This window comes from Panthera tigris, chromosome E3, assembly GCF_018350195.1.
Source record: "Panthera tigris isolate Pti1 chromosome E3, P.tigris_Pti1_mat1.1, whole genome shotgun sequence".
Lineage (NCBI taxonomy): Eukaryota > Metazoa > Chordata > Mammalia > Carnivora > Felidae > Panthera > Panthera tigris.
The window spans coordinates 21,889,437-21,902,427 of NC_056675.1; the positions used below are offsets into that span (position 1 = coordinate 21,889,437).

At 50.8% G+C, this 12,991-nt stretch overlaps 1 protein-coding gene across 13 annotated transcripts in view; it reads right to left on the bottom strand.

The window, feature by feature from the left end:
• Window positions 1-1,355: 1,355 nt before the first annotated feature.
• Window positions 1,356-12,991, bottom strand: part of TNRC6A (trinucleotide repeat containing adaptor 6A) — a 99,693-nt gene continuing 88,057 nt past the window's right edge. For 12 of the 13 annotated variants that reach the window (XM_042971854.1, XM_042971845.1, XM_042971849.1 and 9 more), the window contains 7 exons: window positions 11,818-11,976; window positions 11,078-11,218; window positions 9,535-9,642; window positions 7,992-8,213; window positions 5,568-5,638; window positions 4,708-4,847; window positions 1,356-4,277 (listed from right to left, as the gene is read on the bottom strand). In XM_042971854.1, coding sequence (XP_042827788.1) covers window positions 3,902-4,277; window positions 4,708-4,847; window positions 5,568-5,638; window positions 7,992-8,213; window positions 9,535-9,642; window positions 11,078-11,218; window positions 11,818-11,976 — 1,217 coding nt within the window. In that variant the 3' untranslated portion in view covers window positions 1,356-3,901. Of the gene's footprint in view, window positions 4,278-4,707; window positions 4,848-5,024; window positions 5,154-5,567; window positions 5,639-7,991; window positions 8,214-9,534; window positions 9,643-11,077; window positions 11,219-11,817; window positions 11,977-12,991 lie in introns of those variants that run through there. The other variant, XR_006212490.1, reaches the window with a different exon arrangement.

A 12,991-nucleotide genomic window follows, 5' to 3' on the forward strand; every position in this document is an offset into this window, starting at 1 on the left:
GGCCTCACCATGGCTTACCTTTTGCAAGCATCAGAGCAGGGCAACTGGCTTTTTAAAACACTATCTGTGGATGAAAACAGTGACAGTGCAGAATGCAACACATGTTTTTTTGACCTGAAGATGCAGAGCTTAAACCTGTGCACCCTAATCCCGAGGAGATGCACTTTTCCGCCCTCTGCTTAACTTTGGGGGTGTGTTGGTGGGGGGTTTGAGGGTTGCTGCGCTATGCTTTGTTTCCTGTTCCAGGGCCACGTTGGGGTGCTCTGAATGAAGGTCAAGCGAGACAACGTGTGCAAAGCACTGGGCATGCGGAGGACCCTTGAGTTACCATCACTCTTGTTCCCCCTTCCCCATGACCTTGCAAACGTCTGCTCGGAGGAGGGCCTGCCAGGGCCAGAGGCCAGGTCTCCGGAAGGGGCTCCCAAGGCTCGCTAGGGTTGCGATTCCGGCTCCTGTCCTGCGACCCCGCCGCCCGCACCTGAATTTAAGGGCTCCGCAGGAGAAGAGCGAAACTCTGGGGAAGAGGGAGGACGGCACAGAGCCAGTGCTTCGGGAAGTGGTGTCTTAGCCCAGTGGTGAGTGAGCCAGCTTGCTGGGTGCGACTTCCCTTTGTCCTCGATCCGAACATCTGCCCCCTTCACCCCAATCCCCTATCTTCACACTGTTCCCTCCATACCCTTTAACCTGAATTTGACCCCACCTTGTCAAGAACTTCACCCCCACCTTCCCTGGTACAACCAGTTTAACAGAGAGGCACCACTGCAATTTTTGGTCCTCGAACGTCAATGGGCAACAGCGGTTACGCCTTCCGGTGTTTACTTAGCACCGACCACGTGACTGAGCACGTGGCTTCCACAGGCGAGCCGGAGCCCACACGGTGGCCTGGCCCAGAGCCTCGGGATGACGACCAGGGAGGGGATGACGATTTTGTAGCAAGCGGCAATGGCAGGGGGAGGGGCGGAGGTGAGGCGAGCTCAGCGAGGACCGTCCTCGAGGGTAGGTAGGGTGGGAGTCGTTGGGCAGGCCCGCTTGGGGACAGCAGCACCAAAGCAGCAAAGCAGAGCAGCTCAGGACATCCAGGGCCCGGCACGCGTCCAGGGGCACGGGAGCCACGCGACTGTGTCTCGAGCGGTCCTTAGGAACGCACGACCGGGAACGGTAAAGCGTTTAGGCCGCCTCCCGCAGGCAGGCGGCGACTCGAGGCCGTGGGGCCAGCACGGGGCCCGGGGACACGTCGAGGTCGGGCCCGGACTGAGGCCCGAGCGCCTGCGAGGGGTGACGGAAGACTGAGGAACACGGTCGCTCGGGAAACGGGAGTTGTAATAACGGCAGGACGGGCCAAAAATCAAGACCACTTTTTCATTTTTTAAATCAAACACTTTATTTTCCACATAACAAGCGCAAAAAACTCCCAAACACTTTAACAATACAGTTAACGCAGTTATGAATTCAATTATAGATACTACTCAAAGCCCCAAAAGGTCAATCAGCTTAACGTTCCAAACATTTCCAAACGTGGTTTTTCAAAGCTACCTTTGGTTTTTGGAAAAACCAGTGTGGAAGTCAATATACATTGAACGCACTGAACATTCGCTCGTAGGAAGCTGTCCAGTGGCAGCTCACACCCGGCAAGCTGGAGCGCGATTTGGAGTCCTCCACGGAAATACACGCGCAGGTTTGCCCCCGAGCTCCCGCGGCCGGGACAGAGGGCCGTGAAGGGGGGAGAAAAAGGCCAGTCCAGGTTGTGGCATTTCTCGTTTGTAACAGAGGTATGAGTTTGACACTAGAACACTGTCAAGTCATTAAGCTTCATGTTCCAAACGGTCTCTTGCTGAGGCTTGAGGTGGGCACAAATGGTGGGGAAGATGAAGTCACAGAAGAGCTTTGAGCAACCGGATCCCGAAGATGCTCAAAGAGGGTAGGGAGGAGCAAGCTACAGTTTCCCATTGTTCTCACATTATTTCAGGGTGAAATTGTGGAGAAGTTCGGATAGAATGTTCAAATATTTGCTTAGATTTTTACTCGGTTGCTCTATGAGGACCCTCATACACAGCAACGTTGAAACGTTCATTGTAAAAAAAGAGCGTACAAATAAATTCACAAAAAAGAGACAATTAATGTTGAGCAGCCAAAAAGTCATGGTTTATTATATTGGGAGGGATTTCATAATTCAAACACAACCAAACTGTACATTTTACAATCACATTCTATTTGTAAACAGTTAAAAGCCACTGACTTCTTTTGCATCTTAGGACACAAACAGTTAGCATCAAGGCAATGAAATGATGGCAAATTCTGCGTTGTTAAAATGTTTACCCTCGTTTGGCCCGTCTTCTTTGACTAAGCAAGCATTATAATACCATTTGTGGGCAAAAAAAGGGGGGGGGGGGGCGAGGAGAGAAAGGAAGTTTAAAAACGGTGTAACTCGTTAGTTTGCAACAACATTTAAAATCTTTATACAACGAACAATTCTGTGAGCCCAATACCTTGGCTACAGTATGCATAGTTACTGATTTCGGCTTTAAGGTACAACAGTTCAACATTAACACAGTCACAAGAGAGCAGAAACAGAGAGCCACTTGATGGGATTACAAAAATTATTATCACCTATTGATTATTAGCAAACCATCATCACTCACTAATAAAAAGACAGCATCTGAAAGCAGAATGTCGACTCCAGCTTCAAGCGTTTTTTTTGTTTTTTCTTTTTTATTTTTTTTTATTTTTGGCAGAGAAAATTCTTGAACAGAGCAATGTGTAGTATCAGTGCTAAAAGTCGGGGTTTTCTTTTTTTCCTATAAGAAACTACAAGGAGGTTTTTTTTTTTTTTTTTTTAAATTTTTTATTTTTTTATTTTTTCCTAACTGGGGAACTGGTTTTCCTGAGAACCATGCTCTTCGATTTAGGACAGGAATAGAAAAACAAAAGAACATGGCCAAATGCTGCTCCTTTTTCCCAGAGATAGAAAGCATCTTGTAAATCATCCTCCATTTTTTTTTTTTTTTGTCTTTTACATTTTTTTTAAATGATGGAAGAGTAAACATTTTTTTTTTTCTCAAAAAACAAACAAAAAAATCTGTAAACAAGAAGGTTCAACGTGGGAACCTTCAAAACAAAATGGAAAGCCTATTCAAAGTGCAGGGCCCGTCCTGGGTGGCAGGGGGGGCTGCAAGTCACAGCTGTGGCCACAGTTTTTCAAACTGCAGAGCGAAATTCTTTAGTTTTAGAACATGAAAACACTGGTGCAATACTTTCATTTATAGTCCTAAGTCAGCATCAGAACTCGATGTTTTAAACTCCACAACACCACAATAAGGTAGGCAAACATCAAGGCATAGTAGAGAGCGCACACCTTTTAAGAACATCCTTGAGTAAACATTTACACTGGAACAGCTGCCCCCCCATATTGCCGATGAGACGGAGAGAACATCATTCAGTGCAAAGTTAAAAGCTCATACATTATCAGCCCAAAAAAATGGTTTTGCCAAAAAAATAAAAAAAATAAAAAAAAAAAAGGAAAAGAAAAAAAAGAAGGGGGGGGGGAGGAAAACGAAAATGGGGTAAGGGACGGGGAGGGAAACAAGGAAGGCAAAAAACAAAAAACCAAAAAGAAACCAAACCCAAAGGCTAAACATGATGACTATACACGTGAGCTCATTCTATACGGTTTAGCATGTATGGCGCTATTTGGGAGTGTAAATAGATAGATACCTTTTCACATTATAATATTGGCCTGCATGATTCAAGTATTCAAACTGATATGTTTCAGGGAAAACAAAGTGGAAAATGTGCAGAGAATAGCTGTTCCCACAGGTGGCCCCTGGCTGCAGGCGGCGAGCCCAACTTAGTGCTCCTTTCTTTCGCGTCTTGAGGTCACAGTTCGTGAGTCTGCGTCTACGCGCTACATGGACTCTCCACCCCCACCCAGGTGGTCAACAGAAAGAAAAGCATTAATGGGGGACGGGCTGCTCATTCCCCGGGGGTCGCTGCTGCTGGGAGGCCCCCACAGGCTTGTGGAATAATGGGGGGCCCCCCAGAGTGAAGTGCCGTGAAGGTCTCCACAGCTCGTTCCCGACAGCCCAGCACCATTCCAGTGATTGAGATCGGTCCGGCTGGAGAACGAGTGCGAACAGTCGAGGGAGCCCAGCCGGCTCTGGCTGGACCCGAGAGACTGCCAGCCGGGAGAAGGGGTCAGAGACTGACTTTGTGCAAAGAAACGGCTGATCTCCTCTTCACTGGCAAACTCAGCAAGAATAGTAGTGTTCCCCAATACACACCTGGAGGGAAGAGACACGGGGCGCGGTGAAAACTCAGGGTGTCGAGGGGTCTGACCCCAAGTGGGGGGAGAACTCAGCCTCTGCTCCAAGGGCCAGGGGAGGCGGGGAGGCGGCGACAGGCCGGCTGCCCGGGCCGAAAGCTGCCCCGGGGAGTGTGGCTGTGCCCCCAAGACCAAGGCTCCGGTCTCCTACAGGCGACTGAAGAGGTCTGGGGGCCACTGTGGCGGAAGACGCTTCGCCTCCAAGTACTGACCCGGGAGCCTGAGACACGGCGAGGCTGCCGCCCTGTGAGGCGCTCTCACCGCGGGGCCCCGCACGCGGGCCCGGAGACGCCGCACAGTGTCATCAGCTGTGCCCTCGCACACAGGGAACCCCAAACTCTTGCATCGTGAGGACGCTTTGCGGGCGTCCCGCACCGGCCGGAACTTACATGTGCAGAGACTTCTGTGCCTTCACTACCTCTTCTTTTGAGCTGTAACGGACCAGGGCATTTCCATGTGGGAGGTTCAGGTGGAATGTTATCAGTGGGCCGTGCTGCATGCACAGAGTACGCAGAGTTGAGCCATCGATCTAGGAAACAGTGTGGGGGGCCGCCCGTCAGACCAGCCGCCACGGGGACCATCCAGGGAGGCTGTCCCCGGCTGGGACACCGCTGCTCTCTCTCCTGCTGCCACTGGTCACTGGGGCTCACTGCTGTGATGGGGTACAGTGCCCCCCTCCCCACCTCCACTGGTCCCAGAGCCGTACCTCTGTGGCCTCTAGACTCCTGGACACTCCCCAGATCCCCACTTCCTTAGTTAGCCATATGCCCCTGCTGTGGCTTCGTGTCTTCTCTCTTCCCTGCCCTGAGGACAGGATTCATCAAGGCACTGCTCCCTGGGAGAGGAGGGGGTGGGCTCTTAACATCCGGCCTCCAGAGGAGGGTGGTCCGGGGACTAAGGAAATGTTCTAGTCTGAGAGGGTGGACCAGGGTTTCTCGAGTGCAGGAAGGACCAGGACCACCTGCTCCAAACTGCTTCAAATGCCCTTAGGAAATGCAGACCCCGAGGAACCTGTACTTCGGTCGGCTCCTGGGTACATTTCACAGGGTAAAAAAAAAAACCCAGGTCGGACCATAGCCTGCCTGAGGCATCTGAAGATCGTGCCCTGTTGCGTCCTCTGCCCGGCCTTGACATCTGCTTTGTCCCACTTAGCGGGCCTGGGCAGAACCTCCTCTCAAAGCAGACTGGACCCCTTTGCTCCTGTGCCGGCTGGCGTGTGCCCAGCAGCCAGGATGCCTGGAACTCTTACCTGAGGTGTAAGGTTCTTTAGAACAAGCCAATTTGTTATTCTCCCTGAGCTGCTCTCACCCCAGCTGGAACCTAAGGACAAAAAAGGGCGAGTCAGTTTTCCAAGGCTGTGGCCTGAATGTCTTTTACGACACACACTTCCCAGTCAAACGACAGCTATTCAGGAGCATCACCTGGGCCCGTGGCGCGCATCGCTTCCCTCTTACCTGCACTCGTACACGGGGCGCTCTCCCCCCAGGCTCAGAATGCCAGCTCACCCCAGCTCTGACTGGGCCTGACTTCCTGGGACACGTGGCTCTGCCTCTGGGGAGAGTAAGCTCAGACAGCCCCCAGCTCATCACATGGCAAGCGGGTGAGGCACAACAGGCCAGATCCTTTTGCGACCTTTTCAACTGTAAAGCTAAAACGACCTCAAAAGGGTGCTCTCTGGGAAAGGCCTCAGTTTGGGACGACCTCGGGTATCCTTCCATGACTCTGCATGCCTGTCGTACAGAGTGTGAAGCTCTAAGGGGACTTAAAAGCTTGCAATCGGTATCCATCGACAGATGATGGATAAGGAAGATGTGGTTATACACACAACGGAATATTACTTAGCCACAAAAAGGGAAGAGATGCTGCCGCGTATGGATGGCAACAACACGGATGGGGCTAGAGAGTATGATGCTTAGCGAAATACATTGGACAGAGAAAGACAAACACGTATGATTTCGCCCATATGCAGAATTTAAAGAACAAATGAACACACAAGGCAGAACCAGACCTATACGTACAGAGAACAAACCGATGGCTGCCGCGGCAAGGGGCGGAGGTGGGCAACTTGGGGGGGGGGGGGGGGAGTAGGCATAGGCTTCCAGCTGTGCAATGAATAAGGCACAGGAAGGAAAGGCACAGCATCGGGGACACGGTCAGCGGCACCGGAACAGCGCATGGGGACAGACGGTCGCCACACCGGTGGCGAGCAGTGACGTGCAGACTTGCTGCATCATACGTCCTGCACCAGAAGCCACTGCAGGGCTGTGTGTCAGCTGCACTTCAGTTACAAAGAGAAAGCTTGCAATGGCCCAGACGTTCCCACTTCTGCCTGGGGGGGGGGGGCCAGGAGCCCCAAGTCTGGCCTTCCGGCTCAGCCCCAGGGCACCCACTCCCAGAACTAAGACATGCTCAAGTCATCCCTACGGGTATCCAGGGTGCCTCACAAAGTCTCCAGTGTGGCTCGGGAAGATGCCGCGGGACAGGGCTCCTGCCTGTCCTTTCTCCCCCTACGTCTCTAGTGACTCTGCCCAGGAGCACTTGCGCCCCGGGCACACGCTACTCCCTCTGCTCTGCGTGGCTTACTCACCCTCAGCCGCACCCACCCTCATAAGGGGGGTGGGGGTGGGGGTCCCAGGCCACGTTCACCATCTCCCCTCCCTGGGTACTGCCACCAGCCACTTGGCCACGCCCAGCCATGCCTGGGGCCTGAAAGATCCACTCACACACCCGACACCAATGACATTCATTGGCATTTAGCAGCTTGGAACACATTCAAGTGTTCTTTTCATGTAATTAAAACTCCACCCCCCCCCCCCAATGTCCCCCCAAGTGAAACACTGCCAAGCTTTCTTTCAGCCAGTCACGGGTGTAAAGATCAGAAATCACTGGGAGGTTTTACTACTCTTTTCAGCCTAGAGATGGGAAGGCTGCTACAGTTCTGGGCCTGGAGGAGAATGAAGACTGGAACTGTATTTACTGGTAGAATCGGTACACAGCTCTGAGTTAAATCTGTGGCTGTGTGAGTGTGTGTGTCAGGGCGGGGACACAACGCCCGTCCAAATCCCATGCTAGGGGAAGGGAGGAGGGGAGGCGTGTGTGGCGGTGTCCTGGGACAGGCTGCCCTGTGCCTGCTGGCCCCACGGGGTTAAGTCAGCACTGCCTTTCACCCTCGTGTGCCCCTGCTGAAACAGCAAAGGTCAGCATCATCTGCAACACAGGCCAGGCTTCCCTGAACAGGGCCCAGTCTGCAAAGCCAGGCGGGCTGCTTCCATCTTGCCCAGCCTCTACGTGTCTTTGTGACACGACGATCCTCTGCGGGCTGCTGCGACCCGGAAGCTGTTGTACGGTTTCAGATGCGTTCCCGAGGAACCTCTCAAAGAGAGGTGATGCCCGTTTCGTGAACCGGACCACTGACTGTTGTGTGTGTTTGGGTGTAAGTGTTCCTAAGTAAACCAGACACAACTTAAAGTAAAATTTAAGAGTGACAAGGACATGGAAGTTGCGGAAGATGGTGATGACGGAGAACCGTGTGTTTATCTAAGGTCTAACCCTGCTCCACAGAGGGTAACGCAACATATGCTACTTCAGTCTCTGTTAAACTCAACTGTTCGTGCCGGTTCCTGTTCAGCAAATAAAGCACACGAGACCACCCTGCACATCTCACCCATCTTACCTGGGGTATACCTGGCGTCAGAATTTCCCCATCCTCCACCTACACGAAGGGGAGAGTTATCCCACGTAGACAAGGGTGGCTTCTGACCAGTCAGTCCCGGAGGTGGGCGGGACGGAGCAGTGATGTTTTTAGGTGGTAAAGGGACCTTCCACAGCTCATGAGCCAGAGAGGTGTTTGTAACTGAACCAGGAGACCATGTCAATTTGGAATCACTATTTCTGGCTACTCACAGGGAGAAAACACAGCAGAGAGGGGGGGAGATAATACTTTTAGAAAAGAGAAAATTTAAATAATGATAGCACCCATTCTCCCACGAAAAGCAAACCAATCAAAAGACTGTCAAAAATCCCCAAATCAAACTAAACAGCCAAAAAACCACAAAAACCAAAATGAAACTGCTCCCTTGACTCAAAACAACTCAGACCATTCATCTAACATTCTTAATAATTTCAAGACTTGTGAAATTCTTAGCCCAGTGTACATAACTGTACTGTAATCGAAACTGAAACAAAGCTAAAAACACTCTGGATTGCACTAAAATAGCAACCGGGAGCACATTCCCTTCATGACCGTAAGTGAGCCACTCGAGACCGCCACATGGATCATTACAGAGATTTTAGAACTCTCTGGTTTACACACAGGAAAAAGGACCACAATAGTAGTCAGGCGGTGTCCTCAGGGGGTCTCCACCGCAGACGTTCACTGGGGGCCTGTGTGCGCTAAGCGCCCAGCTGCTGGGCACTTGGTGTGTGCTCTCTCTCTAGTCCCGACACACATCCTACCGAGGAGCACAGAGGTTAAGCAACTTGCCTATGGGTCCCGCACACAGCCAGGATTCAAACCTAGGCCTGTGTGGCTTAAAAAAGAAAGGGGGAAAAAAAAGCCAGCAAGCTCACTTCCTGAAGCATGCAGCCTCGTGGCAATCGGGGTGTGTGGGATCAGGCACACGGTAAACTATTTCAAAATAATGCTAAAAAACCATGGGGGGGCGGGGGTGCAAGAGGATGGAGAATTTTATAACTTCTGTCACTGTCCACCATTTTTCTACTTGATTCATAACGTGCACGTCCTGTAAGTCAGCGTGACTTCGAGTGTGGTCAGAAGACTGGTCACAACAGTTTCCTACTGGTGTGTGACAGCCGAGTACAGAAATTCAGAGTGAGTGTCTGTAAACCGACAGCAACGTGACATTGCCACAACCTGCACTTTTCCAGCAACTCCAAGTTCAAGTTTACTACACTTCATAAAATTATCAGTCTGTGAAGGATTAGAAATTACAAAAATAAAAGCTTCTTCATTGGAGAAGCGCTCTGAGAGAACGCGCACTAACTAAGCTGGCTCTCAGATAGGAGTGACAGCAGGCTGTTTTCGGAAAAGACTGCTGGGTACGGTCCATTTGCAAAAGGGATCAATGGGGTTACGAGTACTTTCCCAGGCTCAGAAATATACTCTCCTCCCTCCCCGAAAAGCCTTCAGACAAAAAGGAGAGCCCTCCCCCACCCACGCGCTCTGACGGGGCCTCGGCAAGCCCGGACGAGCCCACCTGAAGTGCTTTGTGCTGTACTGCTGAGGGGAACGTTGTAGTTGGAGGCACGAATGGATGACCAGGCACTAGTTGAAGGCAGCGTGGTGTTCAAGGATGAGGATGACCCTACGTGGGGGAAGAGCCCAATTAGTCATCCCCAGAGCAAGGGACGTACGTGGTGCCTGAGAAGCAGCAGAAGCACCCGGTGAGGCTGCAACGCGACAGCACGGCCCAAGAAAGGAAAGCGGACGCCGGGGTCCGGGGCCGCTGCCCGTGCCCACAGCCGCACCTTCCTGTCCGCTCATCATCCTGGTGCGGCTCGGGGATGTGGCTCCCCTCCTCCGCCTGATTCTCAGCACCGTCCGTGTCACTATCCGTGACACGCTCGGAGACAGCGGGCCTCCTAGTCCCCGTCCCCGCTCCAGGAGGGCTCGATCCTCCCGCCCCCAAGCCCCGTCTCAGCTCCAGGGACTTTTTGGTACACGCCCCCTGCCCAGCACCACTCGCTACTCTGGGCTGGACCGTGACAGCTCTGTCCTGGCTTCCCACTCCAGTCCTCCCTGCTCGCCGCGGCCAGCCCGCCCGCCCACCTGCGACCGCAAGTCTGGGGCTCAAAACCTTCAATGGTGTGCTTCTTCTAACATCGAATCCAAACTCCTCTTCTGGCTATCTTGTACAAAAAGAAGCCCGTTTCTGCAAGCCACCAGATGCTTCCGTTAAGAAGCTGTGAGGCTCTACACTTGGCTCTGTCCTGCTTTCCTCTGGGAGAGCAGTGGGTACGTCCACCACTTCTACACAGCGGCCTAAATTCAGCCATTTTACAACGAGGAGGATTCCGTCCTTACCACTGTGATATGGCCAACACCTGTTCACGAATGATGCATTTACCGTAAAATGCTGACCGCTTTACATTTTATTACAAGCTGGCTAGCGGAATAGGAGGATACAGGTTTCAGAAACGGAAAATACTTCCATCTCATTCATCCTTTTCCAGGAGTGTGCACAGAACCCTGCAACTGGGCTGAAGAATAACCATATGGTAGGTGGCGGGACGATTTCCTCTGATACCCCACTAAAACGTGTGTCTGAGCGAGACCCTTAACTTGGCCTTAATTTTCACTTTCGGGAAAACAAGGAAAGCTCAACTGCTTCTTCCCACGAAGTCCTGTGTTAACACCCAGAGTGCATAAACAATTAACGACAGAAAATCTTTTACAAAAAGCAGCACCCGTTTCTTAACGATGTCAACACTGAAGCCACATATAAAGCAGATAAACACCTTTTAATTGTTACTACAATTACTGGAGAGCAAACGTTCGCTGGAGCTTTGTGTTACCTGATGCAGTGAATATGTTTGTTTACCATATCAAGTGCTAGTAAGTCCCCATCGTTTCTAAAGTGGCAAAGAGTCACCTCTGGGAAAATGGAGAATTCTCTTTTTATTTTCACTATTCCCTTGGATGTCAGGTGCTGTGCTGTAAGTTTCACATCTGCTTTGGACCATTCTTAAACCACATCATCCAGCATCATTCAGAAATTCTGACTTGCGCCGCCTACGTACCACTGTTCCTGTCCCTGAGGTGGTCAACTTCCCGCACAGTATTAATTGAAAGATTGTTTATGACACTGCCAGGAGTGACGTAAGGGTCAGTTTCAGGGTCGATGTTTGGATAACCTTTCCATGGTTCACCAGGGCGAAATTCTGGGAAGGAAATACTTAAAATTAGTCCAGGCTTATTTGTCACTTAAAAATCCGTTATTAAATATCCAAAACTTTGATTCCTAAAGTCCACGCAATTCTCCTGATTCAGTTACCAGAATTAGTGTAACATAAGCTGCTACTTATGAACAATTTGCACATTTTTGCTAGTGAAATAATTTCTCTGCGCTTGCATATTTTTAAACACTAACATTTTAAAGCGCTTTATTAAATCACAAGCCATAGCAACGCAACAGAAAAGGCGGCCGTAAGTACATTTCTGGTGACTCCTCAGCCCACAGAAAACACGGTCAAGTTGGTCCCCCAACACGGCGAAGAGGAACAACGAACGGAGGTTTTGTGCTATTCTTCACGCTGGCCTGCGGGACTGACTCCGCTCTCGCCGCCTGGAGCGTAGGGGCACCGGTAACGGGCCAGACCCGCTCGCTGGCCCAAGACCTGATGCTCAGCTTTCCATGCGTCCTATCTGTGTCCCCCCCACCCTCGGCCCAGGACTGGGCTACAGTAGAACCTACAACCTCTAGAGATAACACAACCTTACTGGGAAGAAACCCCCACGGAGGAAGCCGGCAGCACTTTACCTGGTGGCCAATTAACACTGCTAGAGCCGTTAGGCGATTTGGCACGTGGCCAGCCGTCTCCTATTGAACCTGGAGGACTGGCTGGAGAAGTACTGCTGTTCATAAAGTCATAGGGAACAAACGGAGACTCTTCCAGCCTGAAACCACTTGAAATAGCACCTACAGAGGAAGACACAGGACAGTGAACATGAGGCAAAATATACGCGTGATTTATTTCTTGCGGTTTCTCCAATAGCAAGAGAGAACTCGTCATGGGTCTGCGGGTTCCAAGTTGTGTTCTGCAGGCCATGTGAAAAGGCAAGGCGAAAACAAGGCTCTGCACTCTCCCACCCAGACTTCAGTCACTTTTCACGCTCTCATGTACCGACATCTGGAAATTATCATCATGAATTTTATTTCCGGAAGGATAATAAGGACCAGAGCCATCAACAAGTGACCCGGGTATGGGTACGAGTACACACTTCTTTTCAAATCGTTAAAACACTGGTATCTTGGCCTACATGGAGACCGAGCACAGTGAAGTCTCTGTCCAGGAGGTGTGTGTGGGGGGAGGATGGGCACGGGGTGATGAGGAGTGATGGAGAGAAGAAAAGATCCGTGGAAAAGGAAGAATGATGGTGGGGAACACTGTGAGTGCCAAAGAGGTGTACCCGAGAATCGAGACTGCTATGCATGTAATGAAGACAAATATCCTTTTTTTTCAGGATGTTTATATTTCTACTTATACACACCCCCTCGTGACCATACCACATTAGTGAAGCTACCTGTTATCAAAATTGAGTGTGAAATCCCACAAAAAGACAATTTATGCTCACTTAGAAATCGTCACTTGTTTCCTGATGATTTATTCTCCACACTGATCTTTGTTTTGTCTTACTAAAATTTTTTTTACATCTTTATTTATTTTTTTGAGAACAGAGCATGAGTCGAGGAGGGGCAGAGAGAGAGGGAGACACAGAACTGGAAGCAGGTTCCAGGCTCTGAGCTGTCAGTGCAGAGCCCGACGTGGGGCTCGAACTCACGGACCGTGAGATCATGACCTGAGCCAACGTCAGATGCTTAACCAACTGAGCCACCAAGTGCCCCTGTTTATTTATTTTTAATAGATATACCTTGTCTATTTTTTGCTGACAGCAGAGCGCCTGACACAGAGCTTGAACCCACGGACCGTGAG